Genomic DNA, 23,419 nt, shown 5'->3' with positions numbered 1-23,419 from the left:
AGGCAGAACTTCACTCAACCCACCCCAAGCAGGTCACAATACACTCCTTCATGACACGCTACAGAATCCTCTGCGTCCATCCCAAGGCTCAACCACTCCCTCTGCCAAAACATTGTTTCCCTCTCTGCCCAGTTAAAAAAAAAATCCACACTCCGGCTTAACCTGGACCAGGTTGAGCCAGAAGCTCTCACTCTGATGTAACAAGGAGGCATCACCGTGCAATAACGCCCTGCGGCCTCCTCCTCGGGTCGGGTCAGGAGCGTGACCCTGGGGGGTCTGCCCATCTCCCGGTCCACCGCTATCTGCCGGGTCAACCACTGTTTCCTCCGGCCTGCATCAGTGCAAAAGCCTACGGAGAATAGTGTTCTCGAATTCCAAGTTCACAAAAGGAAGGGAGTGTTCCTTGGCCACAATAACAAGCAACCACAGAGCTAGTCTGGGGACCTGTCCCCCTTGGTCAGCGGCAGCTTGGCACTGGTCCCCACGGGTCTGGGCTCAGGCAGTCGGAAGCAGCCACACTCGGCGCCTGAGCTTGCATGGCCGGAGCCCAGCAGTTCCCTCGCTCCACGCTCCCCTGGACCCGGTACAAGGTCAGCCCTTGTTGTGCTCAGACTGCGTGCCGCAGGCTTGGTTCTCCCTCATTTAGCAAACAACAGCTCCGCTTCTTGTTTCTGACACCACTATTAACTGGCCTTCCTCTGACAGTCCTGGCCAGCTTCTAGTCCAGACCCTGCTCTGCCGCCAGGACGATCTTCCTACAGGGCGCTTCACCCCCGCCCCTGCCCCCGTGCGTCCCTGCTGCTCTTGGTTAAGCTCTGGACCGGGACTGAATAACCCTCCAAAGCCCTTCAAGGCCCCTCTCTCCCCTCCTTCCTCCTTCAGTACCCTCATCTCCTGTCAGTTTCTCTTTCTTTCTGGTCCTCATTTAGTTACTGAGAAAATAACTGTGGAGTGACTCCAACGTGCCAGGCACGGGGCAAGACGCCGGGGACACGATGGCGGGGACATGTTCACGGTCTCCAGTCCTACGGAGTCTGGCACCAGGCAGCACGGCCCCCCGGGTCTTTTCCACGTGCTGGTCCCACGGCCGGGACACCCTTCCCAACCTCTGTTGTCAGCTGACAGGTCTCAGACCTCCCTTGAGCACCTGCACCAGCGCCCACCCTGTCCAACACACACGGGTCTACGGTTAGGCCCCTGAGGAACTGTCCTCACGGCATCTCACACTCTCCATGGCGCCTGCTGCTTGCTTGCTCCGTGTCTGTCTTTCCTGATGGGCTGTAAGGTCCTTGAGAGCCAGGGCCCCCAGCACAGGACCCATGCAGAGTAAACGCTCAACAGACACCGAAGAAATAAAGGGAGGATGGAAGGTTGGGGACTGCTGGGCTGAAGGGAGATTCTCCATAGACACTGCTACCTGCTACTCCACCCGAGGGCCCAGGACCCTCCCCGATCACGCGGAGAGAGCGCAGCTACTTTCCCCGGAGCCTGACCACCTGGCTGTGAGCCCGGCGCTGCACATTTTAGCTGCAGGCCTTTGGCAAGTCACCCAGCCCCCTCCTGCTGCACTTCCCTCACCTGTAAAATGGAAACAACCAGCACCCACCTCAGGGTTGTCGATGAGATTAAATTAATATTTATACAGCATTTAGGTCTTTGACCGTGAGCTGCTGCCGGTCCTGTTGTCATTCCCAGTTAGTCCTGGCTTCCTGTTTTACTTAATTAGTAGTGCTACCCTCAGTCCTCTTTCAGGTTTTTCTCTGAATATGAAATTTAAACAGGTACTATTTTCACTAGGACTCTCTAAGTCAAAAAAAAAAAAAAAAAAAATCACGCAGCATACAGCTACAAAATCACCCCAGCCAAGACCTTGAAGGAAGCGGGGGCCAACCTTGTGGGCCAGCTCCAGAGGCTTGCCTCCCTTGATGAGGATGCCATTCTGGGCGGCCACCCCCGTGCCCACCATGACGGCCGTGGGCGTGGCCAGGCCCAGAGAGCAGGGGCAGGCGATGCACAGCACCGTGATGGACGTCTGGAATGCAAACCGGAGGACCACCTCTGCCTGGGAGATATGCTTGCTGGACGTCTGACGAGAGGAAAGAGACAGAGGCAGGGTGAGAGTTAGATGAGGCATCACACGGAATTCTGATCATGTGAGAACATTCCACTCTGTAGTGGCCTATATGGGAGTAGTATCTAAAGAAGAGTGGATATATGTAACCGATTCACTTTGCTGTACAGCAGAAAATGACACAACCATGTAAATCAACTCTACTCCAATAAAAATTAATTAAAAAAAAAAAAAAAAACTAAGCCTGCGCGCCCGGAGCCTGTGCTACGCAACGGGAGAGGCCACAGCAGTGAGAAGCCCGCGGACCGCAAAAAAAAAAAAAAAAAAAAAAAGAACATTCCAGCGCAGGTGGGGGACCTGAACTGGCGTGATGAGCTGGGCTCCGGGAGACACGGTGTGTCCCGCTCTGTTTTGCAGGTATCGCGTGGTTCACTTTACGGCTCCATATCCTACTGTTCCAACCTGATCCTACAGGCTTTCCTCAGGGAAAGGCATTATGAGAGGAGAGAGGCACATAAAAATCCCCGATAGGGGAAGAGCACGGGCCCTAGAACTGGACCACGTAGGTCCACATCCTGGCTCTGACACTCCGTGTCTTAGCTTCCTCACATACAACATGGCGGTAATAATACACAGCTCACAGGTTTTTGTAAGGATGAAATGAGGTAACATACATACAAATACATACAAACATAAATATACGTAGTACAACACCTGACGTAGGAGAGAGGAGTCTGAGAAAGTATAACTATTACATTATCATTATTATTTTTATTATTATGAAAGCTTTAAAAAACTATAGCTCTCCAAGGAAATCAACTCTAAGGTAATAATCAAGTGGGAAAAGATACAAGGAGATTTCTCACAGCGCTTTTTCATAAAGGGAAAAAAACTGGAAAAACCAATGGGGGATTGGTTAATTAAACTGCAGGTATGGCGTGCATAATGGAATATTATGCACATGTTAAAATGATGATGCATACATACTGACATGGAAAGATATCAGTAGCATTGCTGAATTAAAAAAAACAAGCATAAAATGGCATGTGCTGTGATTCAATTAGTGCAAAGTTATCTGCCTGTATCTCTAGATAGCCTTTCAACAATACTGGAAAGATGTTCACCAAAGTGCAGAAAAGTGCATATAGGGATGGGATTTGGAGCCATCTTTATTTTCTTCTATTTTCCACCACTGTTTCCTTTATAAAAATCCAAAACCAAAAAAATACAGGTCTCCTTCCCAGTTACCTGGTGACACATATTGGTACGATTATTTGCATTCTAACATCTTGAGTTATCTTGGTTTATCTTTCAAAATGGCTAGTATCTCTGGAGAACAACTGAGAGATGCTGTATTCACTTAATTACAGTAAAATGCATGTTTTCTAAATCGAGGATATAGACCACAATCTCTTTAGATCCATCTACCCTCTATTCTTTGACTTTGAAAGGCAGATTCTAAAATAAGCTACATTATTAAGGGTCATTCAATTTTCACAGAAACAGTTTGATTTTGGTAGAAGGACATGCTGTTTAACACATAATGTGATTTTTTAGAGGTAAGGATGAAGTGTTGTGTTTTTTGTTTTTTGTTTTTTTTTTTAACCTCCAGAAATTCTTGTCAAAATCACACCTGGCATTCTGAGAGGAGTGGGGTGGACTTCTAGAGGTTGACACGAACCCTGTCCCTACAGATGACTTGTACAGAGCAGAGTGACAACAATGTCTTAAAGGAACATGCAGTACCTCATTCGTCAGCATCCTCCCTGATATTGCAGATAAAAACAAAAGAAGTGAAAGTAAGATGGAAAGGTAGGGAACAGCAGGAAGCCACATATTACAACTTGTTTAGGACTGAGTTTCCCAGAGCCACATGCCAATGAGCTGCTCTCCCGCAAAAGCCAAAATTTTTGGCGGTCAGGTGCCATAATAGCCACTGGCAAATTCTAGGAATACAGTCATAGGCTACTCTTAAAACACTGAAATCTCCCTAGATATCAGAAAGTGTTTCACTTGGACATTTTAAGATAGGAAATTTGAGGGAGGAAAATCATATCTAAGTGAATGACAAGTACACCAAGAATATATGATATGCCTTTAACTACGGATAAAAAATTTTTTAAAAGGAAAAAATTATCTATTCTGAATTTCCAGTTTCTTATTTTATGGCTCTAAGGTAAAATACATATTAGACTGGGCTAAGTATGAGATATTTTAAAAAATAAGGTAAAACATTGTTCTACTCACTGGGCAGTTATCAAATACTACTCCAAGTGGGCCATTAGCTTTTTATGTCTCTCCAAGTTTCTCCAACTCAGCACTATTGACGTTTGGGGCCAGATAATTCTTTGTTGTGGGGACCTGTCCTGTGTGTTGTAGGATGTTTAGCAGCATCCCTGGCTCCTATCATACATACTAGAGGCCAAGCAGCGCTCCTCCTCAGCCACGACAACCAAAAACATCTCCCGACATCACCAAATCAAAGCCACTCCCAGTTGCCAATCACTGATGTATGTAAGTTCTTATTGCTGAAGCAGAAAAGTTTTGTATTTTTTTTGAATTTTGATAAAACTGTATTTCCTAAGATAGTATTCTTCGTCCACTTTTTAAACTCAAAGCTGTATATTCCTTTGCTTCATATATAATGTTTAATAAATAATTATTAAAAAGCTATTAGTATTACTTGGGAAGCTGCAAGGTTAGATGGTCTATATGGAGGTAGCCAGCAAAAAATCTATTTTTCTTAAACCTGGTCAAATAATATTATCATGCTATTGTGACTGACGTGACCTATCTTCTGTGATGTGTGCCTCATAACCACAAAAATGGCCAATAGTGCAAAATGTAAATGCTTTAAGCATTACACCCGAGAGCCAGTGGTGTTTGAAATTATCTAACCAGAAAGCAAAAGGCATCTTTAGTAAAAACCTGCAGGAGTTGCGTAGTTGCATAGCCAGGATTGTCCTACCCTGGCGGAGGTTTTGCTGCCAATAAGCAAAGCAAGCAAATAAGATGTAATGGGTAATTAAAGCCCAATGGATTTAAGACATGAAAAAATAGGATTAATGGCAATCGATTATTTAAAACCCAACAAGCACACTGCCCACAGCATTCAACTTACAGGGAAGTATTTCTGAACAACACCGAAATCGATAAAGCCGATTACAATCCATACCACCAACGTCAAAGTTGAAATGATGATGATAAATGGGACAAAATATCCACTAAACCGGTCAGCCAGTTGCTGAATGGGTGCCTATGGAAATAAAACACGAAGACCGTGGGAAATTACAATCTCCAAAGAAATAAACCGCCACAAGCATGGACAAGGACTGGGATTCCTGGCTCCCTCATTTAACTACATTTATTAGTCAATCTCTCTTCTCAGTAAAATCTGCCTGATTCTATGGGACTCTTGGAATAATTTCTAGAGAGAGGAAGCTGAAGTTATATTGCTTTTAAAATTCCTTCACGGGACTTCCCTGGTGGCGCAATGGTTAAGAATCCACCTGCCAATGCAGGGGACACGAGTTCGAGCCCTGGTCCGGGAAGATCCCACATGCCGCGGAGCAACTAAGCCCGTGCGCCACAACGACTGAGCTCTGCGCTCTAGAGCCCGCGAGCCACAGCTACTGAAGCCCGCGCGCCTAGAGCCTGTGCTCCGCAACAGGAGAAGCCCACGCACCGCAACAAAGAGTAGCCCCGGCTCGTCGCAACTAGAGAAAGCCTGAGCGCAGCAACGAAGACCCAACATAAAAAATACATGAATTTTTAAAATAAATAATAAATAAAATAAAAAATAAAATCCCTTCATTACCTTGGACATCTGAGCCTCTTCTACCAGCTTCACAATCTGAGCCAAGGTGGTGTCGTTGCCCACGTGGGTGGCAGTGATGAGCACGGAGCCGTGGGCGTTCATGGACCCAGCGATCACCATGCTGCCGGGCTTCTTCGTGACGGGCATGACCTCTCCTAGAGGTGGAGAGGAGACCAACGCCACGTGCTGAGCCCCGTCGGCATCTCTGGGGCCTGGCCAGGGTGCTGACGCCCACCCAGAGGGACAGAGTCCTCACCTGTGATGAGGGACTCGTCGGCCATGGTGCTGCCTTCCAGGACTTTCCCGTCCACTGGGAACTTGCCCCCGGGGACGACCTTGATGATGTCGCCACGCTGCACCAGCTCCATGGGCACCTGCTCCTCTCTGCAACAGACGCCAGTCAGGTTACACTCGGGGACCGCGCACGGGAGCTCACCCTCCTGGCCTGTCACCCAGGTCGGGTTCTAGACAAACTGCCTGCTTTACACTGAGCGGCAGTAACCACTTTATCCGCCGTTTACAGACTGAGTCAAAACTGTGCAGCTGCTAAGTACCAGGCGCTGTCCTAGTTCCTGGGAAGCCGGCTGTGAGCAGGACAGCCGAGTCCCAACGCTCATGAGGGCAATTCTGTGGAGCTAACAGACAACAAGCAAGATAGTCCCGGGTCTTAAATCAGTGCTGTGCTGACAACGATGTGACTGGAGGGCTTCCCTCGGTGGTGGCGGAGGAGGAGAGAAGTGGGAAGGCCTCACGCGAAGATGACATTTGAGCCGGACGACAAGAGGGCCCCATATACGGGGAAGGAAAACTCAAGGGAGAGGAAACAGCTAATGCAAAGGCCCTGAGGCGGGACAGAGGGGGCCTCTGATAAATAGGAAGCCAGCAAGCATGGCTGGAGGGACACGAGTGAAGCAGGCAGAACCCGGACCATGTCGGGTCTTGCAGGGCAAAGTGCAGGCTTTGGGCGTTAAGGGTTTCAGTGGGAAAGTGACATAAGCTGGTTCGCATTTTCAAGTCGGCTCTCTGGCTGCTGCATGAGAATGGGCTGTAGGGGCAACAGTAGAAGCTGACAGAAGAGTTCGGTTGTGGCAGCAGTGGCCTGGGCTGGAGACGGAGGGAAGAGACGCCCAGGAACTCTGGGGCGCATGATGTGTCAGCAAGATGTGTGTATGCGCTGAGCGCATAGGAGAAGCAAGCGTGAGCTCTTCGTTTCAGTTTGAGCGACTGGGCGGATGAGAAGTTGTTTCATGAGATGGAGACGCCTATATAGAAGCGGCCACGGGAGGGAGAGGCAAGAGAAGGAGAGGAGATGAAGATCTCTGTTCTCACGTGTCGGGTCCGAGATGCCTACTTGACTTCCACGTAGACATGTCAAGTCGGGAGAGCAGGGAGCTGAAAACTGGATTCGGGCTGAGACTAGAGGTCAAATGGGGAAGCTGTCACAATATAGATGGCATCTAAAGCCTGAAATGGTACGAGCTTCCTCAGGAGTGTGCCTGGAAGAGAGACCTGGGCCCTGGGACACGCGCATGTCGGGAGGCTGATCAGGCGGAAGGGCCAGCGAGGAATGGGGGCGGAAAAGGAGAGAGTGGGGCCTTCAGGAGGGAGCACCCATCGCACCGCATCACATACGGGGAGGTCATTACCTAGACACAGATACGTGTAAAACTCATCACGCCGTACACTTGGGATTCGTGTACTTCAGTGAAGGTAAGTTATCTCTTAAAAAAAATTAAAAAAAAAAAAGGCGTATTTTAAAGGGACAGAAAAGGGGGTAGATGCTGGTGAGAGGCTGCAATGAGGATTAAATAAGAGCAGTGGTTGATTTGGTTCATGGAAATGACGTGATGTCTTTGGCAAAAGGGATCTCAGAAACTGGTGGAGGGACAAGGTTGGCTGGAACGGGCTGAGGAGAGGCTGGGAGGTGAGGAAACAAGAAAGCAGCTGAAGACAACGTTCAAAAGAAGTTCTGCTGTGTGGAAGAGAAGAGAAAAACAGCAGTAGAAGAGCGTGTGGATTAAGACAGGAAATTGTGAATTGTGAGTATGTGTGAACTGTCTGCTGGGGAGAACGGTCCCACAGAGAGCGAGAGAGACAGATGGGGGGACAGGAGGGGACGACAGGAATAGAGTCATCCAGGGAGCGAGGACGGCTTTGGCAGCATCTCTCTGAAAGCGACACAGGGACCAAATTTACTTAACTGTATATGTAACGTTGGCTCATGAACCAATGGTGAGAAAGTCAGAAAAGCAGGGGCGTAGAGCAAGCGGGGCTCTGAGGTTATTTTATGGCTTCCTTTCATCCTACAAAGACTACATTTAAACTATCACAGAGAGGGTACAAAAAGCCACCTTATTTGAGAAGGAAACCCAGACGTGTATTGAGTGCAGGTGCTGTGCTCGATATTGACATGAATCCTCCCCAAACCACGTGAGGTAGGTGACAGTCACCCCTAATTGTTCCCAGGTTGACCTGAGATGCTGCCTGTGGGCACCGAGGGCAGGGCCCGCTGCACAGTCAGTGCTGGTGACTTTGACCATCACCTGACGGACGTGTTCACTGTTGACCAGCCTCTATGTACCAGGCACTGTGCTGGGCTGGGGTTACACACAGGACAAAACTCTCAGGTCTATGACCTAGTAACTAAAGTCAAGCTGGTTTATTTAAATTCAGTAATGGCCACAATAAAAGAAAGGGAGCACGGAAAAGGAGAGACCTTTAAAGGGGAAGCAGGCAGCAGCCTGAGTCTTGAGTGCTGGGAACAGATGTGTAAATCTGTTTGGTGGCTGGCGGGACAGTAAATAAAAAGAAGGGGAGGATCTCTAGAACCGAGAATATCCTCTGCTTCTTCTTAAAGTCTCCCAGAGATGGAGACGCCCAGGCTCCAAAACTGCCCTCTGAGGCCCGTCTGCACAGCCTGGAGTTTACCGTCCACAGAGGTCTCCGCGGCAAGAGAAGCCCGTGTCAAAGAAGGAGCGGCTGCTCCCGTAGAAAGGAGGTGACGACGGGGCTGTGGGCAGAGCCTCCTCTCCCATAACCTGACTCCTAAGCTTTAAAATGTTTGCTTAAAAATCGTGATTCTTGCCTCAAGTGTCCACTGGGTGTCTTTCTAAGAAATCGTTAGTGAGGCTCATCTCCGCTTCATCTAACTTTGAATTTCCCCTTTGAATCTGAATTAACCATATCTTTCTTACTCTGAACAGCTGAGTTTATGGGGAACAGCCCTCTAGGGGGGCAGGTGGCTCCTTCTGGTGAATTCCCAGTCGCATTTCTGCTTCAGAAGCTCATGTCCCCCAAACGCCAAGCTGTGGGAATACAGTTTTTCTCCCAGAGCATTTCTTCAGCTCTGAGGGTTTCTGCCGGCAGCCTGCTCACCTCACCTGTCCCCTCTTCTCTACTCTTCTGCCTCATCTAACACAAAGCAAAAAGACGAAGAAAAAACTTACAAGAGAAGGGCCACTGGGCTATATAAAATGTATAATTCCGTTTTCCTAACTATAAGAAACAGAACACTTCAACGTGGGAGACTGGGGACCCGCTGTGCAGGCCTCACAGTGTCAAGCACACGCACACGTATGATGCATTTCTTTAACATCTGACAGTCATTTCATGCATTCAACTAGTGAGGATCTGAGCGCCTGCTATGTAGTCCCAGGACGACTGGAGGCACCAAGTGCTCCAGGTCCCAGAGGACAAGGCAGTCTGACCAGGGAACAAGGGGTCAGGCAAAGGGGAAGGAAGAAAGGCATTGGTTGGAGGGCGGGGGGGTGGGCGAGTGCAGGGGCGCCTCCTCCTGGGACCTGCCAGGGGGGTGGCCGGGAGGAGACGGAGGGACGTCAGGACCAGAGGCTGAGCCCAGAAGGCACAGGCGCAGATGCCAAGTCTCACGTCTCACGTGTGTGTCTAGGGATGCAGACTTTATCCTAAACCTCCGAAGGACTGGCAGCTACAGAGTATCAGATCTGTGCCTCCAAGAGCTGGATGGTTTGCATGTGGAAAACATCAGGAAGGAGACAAGGCTGCAGCAGGAGGCCAGGGAGGGGCTGTTGCGGGGCCTTAGGGGAGAGAGCCCGGTGGCCTGAACAAGCACGGCAGCGGTGGGAGGGGCAGCGGCCGGGGCCACCAGAGCTTCTGGAGCTGGAATCAAGAGGACGGAGACCAGCTGTGTGGACGAGGGAAGGGAAGGGGTTGCAGAGGACGGCCACTGAGATCTGACGTGGGTTTGGGAATGAAGACACGGGGTCGGGGGACACAAAGACAATAGGGCCAACGCGGAAACCCCGACTACCACCCACATTTAAGGAATGAGGGGCGCGAAGAGAGTGCACAAAGGGAAACGCAAGTAGCAGCTAGGGAAGAAATTACCACTGATCATCTACGCAGATGCTCCTGTTGCCCAAGACTCCGGTGGAGAGGAAGGGCACGTGCCTCTGGCAAGTGGGACAGAAGGAGGGACGGGCTGAGTCCCTCTGAAAGGAGCCAGCTGGGGCGCAAAGCCCTAGTGGCCTGCAGGGGGCACCGCGGACCTGTCCACGCCGGCAGAGGCCCAGGCCCTGCAGGAGGCTGCCTGGGGCCCCTGGCCCAGCACGTGCCACGTCACAGGAAGTGAGAGAGCGGCCCTGGCCCTGGCAGGGCAGGTGTGACCACGGCCCGAGCACCCCGTCAGGAAGGTGGGGTAGGAGTGACCACTCCCACCTGTCTGACGGACACGAACTGCAAAACACAGGAGGGGACCCAGCTCCAAGCACGTGGCCTGTCTCAGGCAAAGCCAGAAGGAACTCTGGTCTTCTGGCTCCTAGCTTAAAAAGTGATACCACCACACGTGATGGCAGAAGCCAGGCACACAACGTGGGAAAGCACCGGGAGATGCCAGGTGTGGCCCCGCCCTCCTTCGGCATCAAGGCCGGCCTGAGCCTTCCGGGAAAGACTCACATCTCCTTGTACTCAAATCGGTGGAGCTGCCCAGGGGGTTGGCAACCTGCCATCACAGGCCCTTCGAAATGAAAGGCAGAAAGTAAACGCAGCTGTTCATGGCTCAATCCCCAATCTGAATGTCTGCACAGCTCAGGCACTCTCATGTCATTAACTTACGAGAAAAAAGGCAGCCAAAGGTACACAACCATGCAGAGCCACCAAAGCGGTCACAAGCCAGCCGCACTGTCACACGGGCTCCTCCCGGCCAGGAGACAGGGCAGCGGAGGCTTAGCAGGAGGCTGTGTCTCCAGGGGCCCAGCCCCCTCTCTGCTGCTCACCTGCCACGGACTCTGGACAAGGTACTTCCCTCCCGAGCTGTAGGCTCCTCCTGAGGATAGGCGCCCCCTCACGAGGAAGCCGTCAGGGTTACATTCGATTATCTATGCGCAGTGCTGGGTAGCATGCGTGGCACACGGCAAACTCTCCAATCTCAGCCGTCACTACCATAATTCTGATTATTACTTAAAACCCAGTGTGCAGGCAAAAGCCGGTGCTGCTGTGCTTGGTCAGCCTGAGCCTCGGAAACTTTCAATCCTCACGTCTCACTGGCCCACGGGCTCAACAGAGGTTCGCCCAGTGGCCTTCGGGAAGGAAGGGACCCACCTTGGCCTCAGGGGCCTGTCTCTCGGAGACACAGCTAGGAAACCAGCAAGAGTGTGATGGACCAGCGGGTGCACAGTGGGAGGGGCACCAATGGTTGCTTCAGTAGTGGGAGAGTTTGGAGTAAGTCGTACTGGATGGTAAGAATCAGCAGAGACAGGGACACTGGAGATGGTAAGAATTCGACAGAGGATGGCTCTAAGCAGAGGCCCCGGCGCGGGGATGCCTCTTCTTCCACCGGTGCGCTGGGGAAAGGCAGCTTTGCAGGCTGAGTGACAGGAAACTGATGGGTTTCCCATCACAGTTTCTATTTTCAAGTCAGAAGTGAGATCACAGGCCAAAGGGGAAAGTGGTGTGTCAGGAGAGATTTCAGGAATGCGAGGGAGGCCGAGAAATAACCATTGCCTAGAAGAGGAAAATGAGGCTGACCGGAGAAATACAGAAGCCTTAATTTGTAAAAATGCCCACGTTATTAAATACGCTTTAAGAGTGTAAAGAACACGGGCTCTGCAACCAGCAGCGTAGGTTCTGTCCTAATTCCATTACTTAATACCTGTGTGACCCTGGGCCAGTTGCATAGCCTCTCTGAACCTCAGTCTCTGCATCTGTACAATAAGGGTAGTAAGAGTCCCTTCCTCATAAAGCTTTTTCTTGGATAGATTAAATGCAAACAGGTTAGTATAGCATCTGGCAAATAGTAAATGCCATGTAAGTCCCAGCAATAACGACAGCGAGCATTATTGTTTTTAATGTCTGCCAACCTGATAAAGAAGAAAAATAGTTCTCCCATTTTTATTCTTTGGCAAGTTGAACCCCTATCTCTCAGCCTGTCCAAATCCTCCAGATCCTGTGGGCGAGGCCCAGTTCATACTCCATGTTCTGTGAAGCTCTGCTTGACCACCACTAGACTTCCTCTCCTAAGTTCCAGAAATACTGCCTGTACCTCTCACTCATCATCTAGCAAACATACACCCCCTTGAACCCTTGCTTATCTTTTAGTATATAAATGCTTTGTTTACTTAACTGGACTGAGACGGGGCATCTTACTAACATGTACCGTCTTTGCCGGCCCTCACCAGGTCTAGTGTCATGTCCTTCACACGATAGGTGTGTGATGTGTAGCACACAGGCTGATCTAAATCGATCAAGGACGTGTGACAAAGACAACCCACCTGATGATTAAGTTGTCCTCCCCAAGGGTCACGACGGTGGCTTCCGTGGCTTGTAGAGACATGAGTTTGGCGAGGGCTTCTGAAGTTTTGCTCTAAGAAATAACCAGAATGTAAAATGAGAGTGATACTAAGCTGGCCTGTGCAAACCCAGACCATCAATCACAAGGCTGGTGTTAGAGAAAACCCTGCAAGAAAAGGCTGCCTCCGTAACACGGCCCCTCTGCACGCCTGCGGGCTCTCCCAGGATGCGTGTCACTCACTGCCCAACAACACGCAGCCGTGCCATCCCCGCGCCGAGTGTACAGTGCACCTGAGTTCTATGAATTACATTTCAGATTGAAGAAACAATGCCAGTCTGCCCAATGACTGTTTTCTTTTAGGTTCAACTTAATTTCTTTTAGGACCCGAGTCCCACTCTCTTATATTAGGATACATTGAAACCTGGGAACAATGCAGGGTGCTAAAAATGGCACGACCCTATGGTGGAAATGTGGATTTCTAGACTAGGAAGCTACACACTCAGTTATGTACCAAGAGGTGGTATGAGCTCTGACCCGAAATCCAGGGTTCTTTCCACTGCACGATGCATCTGAACAAAGGTTTTAATAATTAACCAGATTAGCTGGGATTTCAGAAGCAGCGACCAGTTTGGAGATTGGTGGTCAGAACACCTAATTATACGTAGGTTTCACGTTTCTTTAAGCCTTGCCCTAGATTGTGTATGATTAGTAATTCTAAACATGGTGCTCAGATAAATTAAGGTTTGTGTCACCGAGGAAACAGTTCTTCCTATAACCTGAGGCTGCAGTTACCTTTGCCACGTGCTCCAGCCACCGTCCCAGGGCAATGAACACGAAGAGCATGGGGGGCGTGTCAAAGAAGGTCACCGGGCTCCTCTCCGCCTTCTCGGCGATGGCCACCACCAGGATGACGAGGGAGTAGACGTAGGCGATGCTCGTGGCCAGCACGATGAGCACGTCCATGCTGGCCGCCCTGTGTCTCAGAGATTTGTAGGCCTGCACGTAGAAGTACCAGCCCCCGAGGAACTGAAAGGTGGTGAGGGAGAGCGACCTTTGTGATAAGGCCCCTCGGGACTGTAAATACCCTGGGCTCCCCCTCGACGCTGACATTACTTTTTTCCTCCATAAGGGATGCGTACGAAATGCACTTCCTGATTCAGAGGACTTCTGACCACGGGTGTGGCTGATCCAGGGAGACCTTAAAGACCCAGAGCACTGGACAACCTAGATGTCCATCAGTAGGAGAATGCTCAAGATGGTGAAAGAAATCATGGTGCGTTCATACTGTGGACAGTGCTATGCGGTCCCTGAAGAAAATGTGCTAGGCCCCTAACCGCTGGTGTGAGAGATGTACACCGTACGTGGTTAAGTGAAAAAGCCAGTTATAAATCAGTGTATCTAGTATTATCCTATTTCGGCCAAAAAAAAGCCTGTGTCTATAGTATGTGAACATATGCAAACACATACATACGCACGTAAATATGTGTTCTTTTCTATGCAGATGAAGATCTGGAAAAACCAAATTGAGCCTATAAACACTTGCCCCCAGATAATCTTAATTAATTAATTCTAATATTCTAATATTAAGTCAGGAGTTTCATTTTCTATTCCAAAATAAATGGAAGGCACACTTCCCACTAGAAATACAGCTAGCTACTTAATGCGGTCCCCAGGGCAGAAGTAACACGAAGCCTGCCCCTTTCAAATTATGATTCCTCAGGACCACGTTTCAGTTATTCAAGCCAAGACGTGGAAGAGAGCAGCATGAGCTCCAGGGTGGTCCAGCTGCTGCTTCTAACATCGAATTCAGCTGAACAATAAGCAGACAAGACACACTGGATCACCAAGCCTTGCCGCAGGGGGCTGCTGTTCCAGGGGGAGTCTGGTCATCTGTGGAACTGCCCGTGAAACCAGGCTCTCTGTCATCCCCCGTGTTAGAGGACGCCCCCCAGCTGGTCATAAGACAGAAAAAAGCAGCAGCTGGCTGGGTGGTGGGAAAGTGGCAACGAAGCTGCACTTGGAGCGCTCTGAAGGGCTGTGCTGGCCTAAGAGGACAGAGCACCTGCTGGCCACACACAGGCACGCTGGGCAGGTGTGCCCACCCCCTGATACGCACCTGGACAAAGGTACACAAGATAAAGAAGACGAGGTTCAGGATGGACAGTCCTGGGATGATGTTGTGGTCCAGCAGCATAGACTCGTGGGGCTCGTGGCTGGGTATCAACATATAGATCATTAAACCCATGACAGGGATGCCAAACACCAGGCTGCACAGGAAAGACTTCTTCCACCTGGAAAGAAACACAGCAACACCAACATATCAGGTACCGCCGGTCACCTGGCTTCTGGCCCCGTCCCCTCCCGAGGACTTGGTTTGAGACTGGCCTCTGCCACATGTCTGGGACAGACCAGCAAGGGCTAAAGTGAAAGCAAGGCTCTCTCCCTACATGGGCCATCTGAGGGGAACATCAAAGGTCTAAACTTCACTGAAAGGATGCTCCAGAGACATTTAGACAGAGCCCCTGCCTGCCCACGGCTGACGTGGCACCTCCAATCTACAGGTGAGGCAACCGAGGTCCAGAAGCTGAGAATTCAGCCCCAAAGAAGTTGACCATCCTCAGCCTATGGCTGCTACTGCTCTTTTTTCAAACTGCAATCATTTATAGACTCCCAAGAAAAAAATAGATAAAAGGAACATTTCATTAGTATAAACTTATACATTCAACTTTTAAACTATTACTTAAAATAGAGTCAGTGCGAACAGTGCAGCTGCCTTGTTGAAGTTTGAAATCGGGGTCACAGGTGACAGCCACGGTCTCACATCAGCCTCACCATCCACAAAATTCCAACCAAGTGCTCTTGGAAGCTGTAGGAGGCATAGCCTCAACGCTGATCTGAAGACCACGGGCCTGTGAGATCGGAGTCTTACACTCCCAGGCTCCTGCCTCCAAGCCCCGAAAAGACCTCGCTTCCTACCCCACTCCTCTCAGACCGACAAACTTCCACTCATTCTTTGAGGCTCAGATCGTGTGTCCCCTGCTTGTTAGCTTCCCAGACTCCCCAGAACCCATCTGCATCATTGCTCACCCACTCTTCCCAGCCCAACCAAGGGCCCCTCTAAGGTAGGGGTGACACCCTATTCACCCGTAGCACCCGGCACAGTGCCCTGCATACAACAGCGGGCTTGTGTTTGTTGAATGAATGAGTGAACATCTGCAACAGTGAACGAGCTCAGGTCTCCTGCTTCCTGAGCCATTTTCTTTCCACTTGGCCGTAATTCCTGTCCTCGGATCCTAGATCTCGACCCACACCAGTAAAGTCTTGAAAGAACCCACTCTTCCCTTCCTCCCAACGTAAGTGTTGTCCAATCTGTTAGCGACCAGCCATAGGTAACTATTTACATTAAAATTAGTTAAAATGAAGGGAAATTAAAAATTCACTTCCTGAGTCACACTGGCTGCATTTCATACTGGGCAGTGCAGATATAGAGCGTTTCTGTCACAGCAGAAGGTACCGTGGAACAGCGTTGTTTTAGAGGATTAACATTACGAGGGTAAAGGCAACTAATTCAGCAGAAGGCGCCGTGGAAGGTGGAGGTAGCAGGGACACCAATTAGCACTGAATGAGGTAGAGGCGGGCCAGGGGAGAGGCAGCCCTTAGAGCTACAGTTTATCTTCTGTGTTCTACCTACTGCTTTATTTCCAGCTTGTGGTCCAAGTGATGAGCGCTGGGGTTCCTCTGGGCCAGGGAGACGTGAAAGCCGAGTTCCTTGTTATTAAAAAGAGGAAACAAGAAAGAAGGCACTTGGCTAAAACAGGCATCGGTAGAAACCATTTTACATCTTTGGAAATAAGAAAGTTAATCTAAAACTGCCTCAGAGGACTGTATTGGTTTTTCCGCTCATGACTTTTGTCCCCACGTCACCGTACAGATCCCGTCGGAGGTTCCACGGCGACTGCTGCTCCTTCTGTGGGCAAAGGCAGCAGATGCCGGGAGGTGACTTAGCACACCCTGAGCTGATCGATGCTGAGTTATAAACTCGGGATCTGTGAGTTACGGACTCCCCAGTATCAAGCGGTCGGGAGTATCGCTCTCTGTAGGAGGAAACTGAAGGTCAGAGATTAAACTCCCGTCCAAAGCGACAGCATCATCAGAAGCGCTGAATTCAGCTGCAGGTCCCCCGGCTCCAGCCCAGGCCGCTCCCAATGAGCAGACCTTGGCTCCGGCAGTATCTGTGGTTTTCTCAGGGATTATCTCAAGCAATTCTTTCACCGTTTTGCTCCTCTACCCTCTCTATATTATTTGATCTGGTCGCTAAATCTCTGATTCCCTGTATAAAATTATACAGGAAATGTTGTCAGGAAATGTCCTGTCAGTCAGCACAATGTAAAGAGAGGGACCCCGGGACTCTGATGTTGGGATTTTACACAAAAATTAAGAGTTATGTTGGAAGAAAGAGCATGTAAGGCCATCTAAAGACAAATCCTTTACTACTAATACCGGCCTAATTACATCAGGAAAAGACGCCCCAGAGATGCAGGAATGAGGGCCAGACGTTGGCGATATACCTCAAGTAAGAACAAGGAGGGGACTGCAGCGGGCTGGGCAGCTGGGTGGAGGCCAGCAAGGATTAGTGCCTCAGTTGACTTCTCTCCCTCATTAATGCCTTATCACTACTGTTCTGTAAGACCCGTGGGGTGGCAGAAACTGGATGCCCACTGAGCTTGGAACTAGGAGATCTGGGTTGGAGTACCAGCTCTGCAACCTTTAGCTGGGTACCAGGGATCAAAGTCTCCTAACCTCTCTGGGGGATCTCTCCTCATCTGATAAAGAAGCTGCATTGTCTGCCTCTAAGACTGAGGCACTGTATCAACAGCAGTAGCAGTATTTGCACCTCAAAGAGCTCTGCATGGCCAGACAACAGGCAGCATCTCTCTTAACACACACACACGAAAATTTAAAACAACTTGAAGCCTGCTATGAGATGTTTAATTTCATAAGGAATTTCATAAGCAGTAGTTTCTGCTAAACTTCACCATTAGTTGTTATGAGTTCATCTTGTTCGGTTTTGACCATCTTGACCCATGCAGATCACCACTAATGCTCACCCTCTCCTGGTGTGATATGATACAGACCTGAGAGAGGACACAGAATGTCTGTGGACAAAGTGAGGGAACGATGGGGGTGGGAGTACAGAAAACTACTGTGATTGATTTTCCAAAGGAGAAATGACTAAACTCTCCACCTGTAAAGGAGGCCTAGTATAGTGGTCAAACGCAGTGTAATTCTTCCCAACACCAACATTCCTTTGGTCTGTAGATACGTGGCACAGATGTAAATATTACTTAAAAAACTTACAATTAGGCAATTTTGGGTGGGGGTCACACCGCACGGCTTGTGGGATCTTAGTTCCCCAACCAGGGATCGAACCCAGGCCCTCGGCAGTGAAAGTGAAGAGTCCTGGACAGCCAGGGAATTCCAACAATTAGGCAATTTAATACCATGTGCCAGGAATCTTGGCAATACTGCTGTTTCTCAGGGAATACCTGAAACTAAAACAATAATAATGTCTTTTTCTCCCCATCTTTTTCTTACCCATTCACTGATTCACCCCCTCAAATTATCTGATATTTACTAAACACTCACAAGTTGAGTCACCTTATTTCCACGGGAAATCCTGAAGGATTTTAGATTAGGTGATTTTTTTTTTTTTTTGCTCAGCTATATTTTGCTCATTTTTCTATGATGATTATAAATCACTGTGTTTTAAAAGGTGGGTACAATATTTTTTTGATAAATGATTTACCTCGATAATTTTGACAATATCCCGTGGACCGATAATTTCAGGATCAAACTTCACGTGGGCTTTGCTGGTGGCAAGAGCCACAGAGGCGTAGGTGATGCCGTTTGTCCTTGTGAGTTTGGACTCTATGTTGTGAACACAGGAAGTGCAGGTCATCCCCGTGATCTGTGGCAAAGGATGACAAAGATCCCACTGACCGAGGATCCAGAGAATCCCATCAAAGGCACACAGGGAGTTGGGTTAACAGGCAGCCACCAGTCTGTCCTTCTTCCCAAGATGCTGGACTCACAACCCCCAGGTGCAAGATTTTCACCCCGGGACATTCCCGCAGGAGCCTCGGGGATATAAACAGTGGCTCTTCCTCAACTCACGTACAGGAGACCAATCACTAAGCAGATGGCAAGGACCGAGGCCCCACTCCCAGCTCTGCTAACAATGGGCTGTCACAGCACTCTACGCCCTGTGTTGGTTATGCATTTCTGCCACCCCGTGCTGTGTGCACTGAGAAAGCAGTTCCAAGTGAGCCAGCCACCGCTGTACTATGCATTAGGCAAGCCGGACAACTCACTCTTCTGAGTATCAGTGGTCAGCACTTCCCAGAATACAAATTAAATACAGACATAAAATGCCTGAGCATGTGACGACAATACAACTATAGGACACTGTAATAAGAAAAAAACCACATTGTTCAAAAAGATGTTTTCACCTTCCCCACTGATTGTCTGGCTCTAGATTTCCACACCATAGTGTGAGCAGAGATGTGCACCTAGGGCCCTGGAGGTCTGACCCAGCGAGTACTACACTGTGCCCCTCTGCACACACCGAGGCCCAGCCAGAGCAAAGGATTTGCTCTGCAAAGAACTCCACTTCTCAGGAGCTCAAAGTGCCATGTGTGTCCGCAGTACTTTTTCTTCAAACATTTACTTACCTACCGCTAATGGCAGTGACTAAACACAGCAAGGAAGTTTTCACTTCGGTAAACAGCGTTACTCAATTCCTTGTGGATTCCTTCTAACTCTCCCTTTATTTGCACAAAAAGAGCTTTGCGCAGAAGTGTTTGTGAACACAGCATATTTGAAATACTAGAGCTATCTTCTGTCCTCGATGATTTGTTGACTAGCGATGATTTGTTGACTAGCACCGCTGGCACCAGTGGGCAGACAGGAAACAATACCAGCGCCTCGTCCCTCCGCTCCCCAGCAGCCCTGGAAACAGCACCACCCCCGGCGTTCACCCGGGACTGAGCGCCTGGGGACACTCTGTTCACCAAATACCTTGTAGACACACCTGTGCCTACAAGGTGGCCCCGGCTGCCTCGCTCACTCCCATCCTGTCCCGGGGCCTCGAGACGCCTCTGGCATTCCAGCTTCCTCTCGGCCTCACGGGACGTGTTCCTGTTCAACTCCCTCGAGCCACAAGCTCAGGGCAGCTGCCGTCTCCAATTCCTCTTCCTCCAACGCCATTGCCTCCTCCTCCCGATACCCTGACGCGCCTGGCGGGACCTGACGGGACCCGCGCCTGTGACTTTCTGACATAGTGGACATTCCTTCACGAAACGAGCAGGTCCTTGTCACTGGCTTCAAAGGAAAACCCAATTGCAACGAACAGGATGCATGCAAGAAGGGGGAACGTCCTGACCACAGTCCCCCGCTCCAGCCCAGCTGCTGCGCTTACAATCAGCTCGAGGTTGCCGTCTGAGCCCGCGTAGTCCTCCATCACCTCTGCCTTGAAGCCCAGGTCCTGGATGAGCTGCGCTATCTCCAGGGGCTGGATAACTTCCGGGTTATACTTCACCTCTGCCTTTCCAGCCATCAACGCAACCAGCACAGAGAGAATCCCTGAAACCAGCAGGGCACAGCTGGAACACTCCAGGCAAGGCCTCTGGGATGATGTGCTCAACATAAGCTAACAAAGAAAAAACTCTGCCCCAGAAGCTTCTAGACCAGTGGTTCTCACACTTGGCTGTGCATTAGGATCACCTGGGGTGGGGGGCATGGGGGGAGGGCTTTTAACAATCACCTGACTGGTGATTAACTCTTAACCCAGACCAATTAAATCAGAATCTCTCAGGGTGGATACCACGCATCTTTTTTCCCCTTTTTAAAGCTCCCCAGGTGATTCTCACACTTTATTGGGCATATGACTCACCTTAGGCCCTGGTTAAAGCAAAGACGCTGGTTCAGTGGGTCTGGGGAGGGTGTGAGGTTCTGCAGGCCTGCCCCGCTCCCAGGCACGGCCCATGCTGCTGGCCCGGCTGGCGCCGCTCTGAGGTAGGCTCTGGGGGACACAGGTGCGGGCACACACCTCAAAGCAAGGGACAGTGTCTGCAGCAGGCAACTGCTGTCACATAACAGGTGTACTTTTTTCTCCACTTCCAGACACAGGAGAAAAAAATCACTTTCAAAAGTGGTTTTCCATACTCTTGTTCAGTTTTTAATCACTTTCAGGAATGAAAAAGAAATCCCGCGGACTATCTTGCTACCACTGTTGTTTAGTTTAAGGGGGAAAGAAAGGCTCATTCACATAAATGAAAGGAATGATGTGCTTTAGAAAGAATGTCATAAAGGATAAATATGAGGGATTCAAGTCGGGAAGAGAATCATGGGCCCCGTGAGACACAGGTTAGCTTTTGAGCCGCCAGCCCACAGGCAACAGAGGAGCTCCTAGAACACCTTGGTTTGAGAGCGACCTTCTAGAGCTCCAGGAAGCTGCAGGCTTGATGAGCAGGAGGCAGGAAACATGTTATCCTTGAGCCAGAGCAGAAGGACCCACGTACGGAGCCACAGGAAGAGAGAAGGTGACCCCGGAGGCCGGCAGAGTCACGGTTAAGATATTTTCCAAACAAAAAATTGGGACAGGATTTTCACTGCACTCTCAGCTTTAAGAAACCAGATTGGTGGGCTTCCCTGGTGGCGCAGTGGTTGGGAGTCCGCCTGCTGATGCAGGAGACACGGGTTCGTGCCCCGGTCTGGGAGGATCCCACATGCCGCGGAGCGGCTAGGCCCCTGAGTCATGGCCATTGAACCTGCGCGTCCGGAGCCTGGGCTCCACAACGGGAGAGGCCACAACAGTGAGAGGCCCGCGTACCGGAAAAAAAACAAAAAACAAAAAAACAGATTGGCAATGTCGTTTAGAGGACAAAACTTTGGCATTTCCGCAACACGCTATAACTTACAATGACAACAGGACAGAATGCAGGCTATTTATGTGTTTGACCGTAAGAGGCTTTGGAAGGGAAAACCACAGACTACTACCAGGACAAGCTAGTTGGGGAGGCCACCCATGACAGTACCTTGACCTTTAAACTGGATTCCCCATGGCTAACTTACTCAGCAATCCATCTTATCTCAAACTAAGTACTTCCTAAAGAGCGGAACGCTAATTGCCCCAGAACATTAGACAAACATCTGTCCTATCACACAATGAACTGCCGCCAGATTATCAGGGCTCCCGATAAATGCAGTCAGTGGAGATGCCCAAGGGCATCTTGTGCCAAGGGCACAGCGCCCCACGTTGCTGACTGTGGCCTCCAGCAGTCTACACGCTACCATCCACAGCAGCATCCCAGCTCGGCGCAGTGGAGACCTCTTACCAGCTTCTTTCTGCAGGTTCCTCTCTATGTTGGACACACAGGACGCACAGGTCATGCCTCTGACCTGTAGAAAGCACTTCTGCGGGGCCACGGTTTCAGAGGCCCGAGGGGACTTGGACACGAGGCCGGGGTTGTGGTTTGTAGGGAGACCCCCAGGCTGGGGAGTCGCGTTCTGCACGGACACAGGTGCATCAGCCGCCGTGTGCCCCGTGGCGCTCCCAGCACTGTGGTTCCCAGCGTGGGTGCTGGAACAGTTTTCTAGGATAGAATGTCACAAATCATTCAAATTAGAAGAATGGATAATTTTTTTTCCGCAACAGGAGGCTCAAGCTTGACAATGTTCAGATGAAAGTTCCCAGAGAAGATGAAGGGGGGTTGGTGTTTCCATCACTGTCTCTCCCTCCCCGCAACCAGACAGAGGCGCTCGATTCCATACATAGGAAAACACGCCGATACTGCAAGGACGGAATGTTCTGGGTAGACGAATGCTCTAATGGGACAATGACGGTAAAGCAGTGGTAAGAACGCACCAGGCACCCTGCTAAGCACGTGTCTGGCCTCCTTTAACTGTTAACATAGCCCTGTGGCAAGTACTACTACCATCCCCATTTTACAAGTGAAGAAAAGAGTTACAAGAAATTAAATGCTTTGCCCCAAACCCCTCAGGTATGAAGCAGGGAATGGAGCTTCCACACCTGGCCACATCCTGGTTTACAGAGGTCCTCTCCCTCCCCATGAGAATCAAAATGCCCCAAAACACCTCTATTGAGTCGCTGGCCCTTTTCTCGTCCTTTGTCTAGGTCCCACATACATTTTGGGCAGGAACCCTTTGTCAGCTGTACCCACTGCAAACACTGGCTCCCAGTCTGTGGTTTGCTTTCTCACCCTCATCTAACGGTATTTCTTTTGATAAAAGAAGTCCTTGACGTTAATGAAGCCCAACTTAGAGTCAACTAAACCAACTTCAATGGTGAGTGCATTCTGTGCTCTATTAATAGATGTGTCTACCGCAACACTGAAAATATTCATGACATTTGCTTCTGGCACCTCTGTTATTTTAAATGAACCTCCACATTCAGACCACTGATATACTTCAAATTAACTTCTGTGTAGGTCTGAGCTGATAGCCAAGGGTAATTTCTTTCCATTTGGACTTCCAATAGTCCGGCTCCAATAATGAAAGTTCTCCTTTCCCCACCGAGTTCCAGGGGTCAGGGGGCAGACATCTTTGGGGGCCATTACTCCACCCACCACGCATATACAGACCAGTGTAACTAATCAGCGACCAGATCAAGATACAGAAAATTTCATCACCCCCAAAAGTCACAGTTTTGTGATGACACAAAATACCTTGAAGCGTATGTAGGGAA

General features: G+C 49.8%; 1 protein-coding gene across 1 annotated transcript in view; it reads right to left on the bottom strand.

Annotated features, from left to right (window-relative positions):
- The window catches only part of ATP7B (ATPase copper transporting beta), a 53,805-nt gene that overhangs the window by 10,571 nt on the left and 19,815 nt on the right, over positions 1-23,419 (bottom strand). The window contains exons 3-13 of the mRNA XM_007471694.1: positions 22,050-22,307; positions 20,132-20,295; positions 18,461-18,622; positions 16,346-16,422; positions 14,771-14,945; positions 13,447-13,680; positions 12,635-12,726; positions 6,145-6,272; positions 5,889-6,043; positions 5,193-5,327; positions 1,892-2,086 (exon numbers count right to left, since the gene is read on the bottom strand). Coding sequence (XP_007471756.1) covers positions 1,892-2,086; positions 5,193-5,327; positions 5,889-6,043; positions 6,145-6,272; positions 12,635-12,726; positions 13,447-13,680; positions 14,771-14,945; positions 16,346-16,422; positions 18,461-18,622; positions 20,132-20,295; positions 22,050-22,307 — 1,775 coding nt within the window. The remainder of the gene's footprint in view (positions 1-1,891; positions 2,087-5,192; positions 5,328-5,888; positions 6,044-6,144; positions 6,273-12,634; positions 12,727-13,446; positions 13,681-14,770; positions 14,946-16,345; positions 16,423-18,460; positions 18,623-20,131; positions 20,296-22,049; positions 22,308-23,419) is intronic.

This window comes from Lipotes vexillifer, unplaced genomic scaffold (assembly GCF_000442215.2).
Source record: "Lipotes vexillifer unplaced genomic scaffold, Lipotes_vexillifer_v1.1 scaffold470, whole genome shotgun sequence".
NCBI classification, from domain to species: Eukaryota; Metazoa; Chordata; class Mammalia; order Artiodactyla; family Lipotidae; genus Lipotes; species Lipotes vexillifer.
Note: the sequence above shows the minus strand (reverse complement) of the source record. Positions and strands in the feature narration are given on the sequence as shown.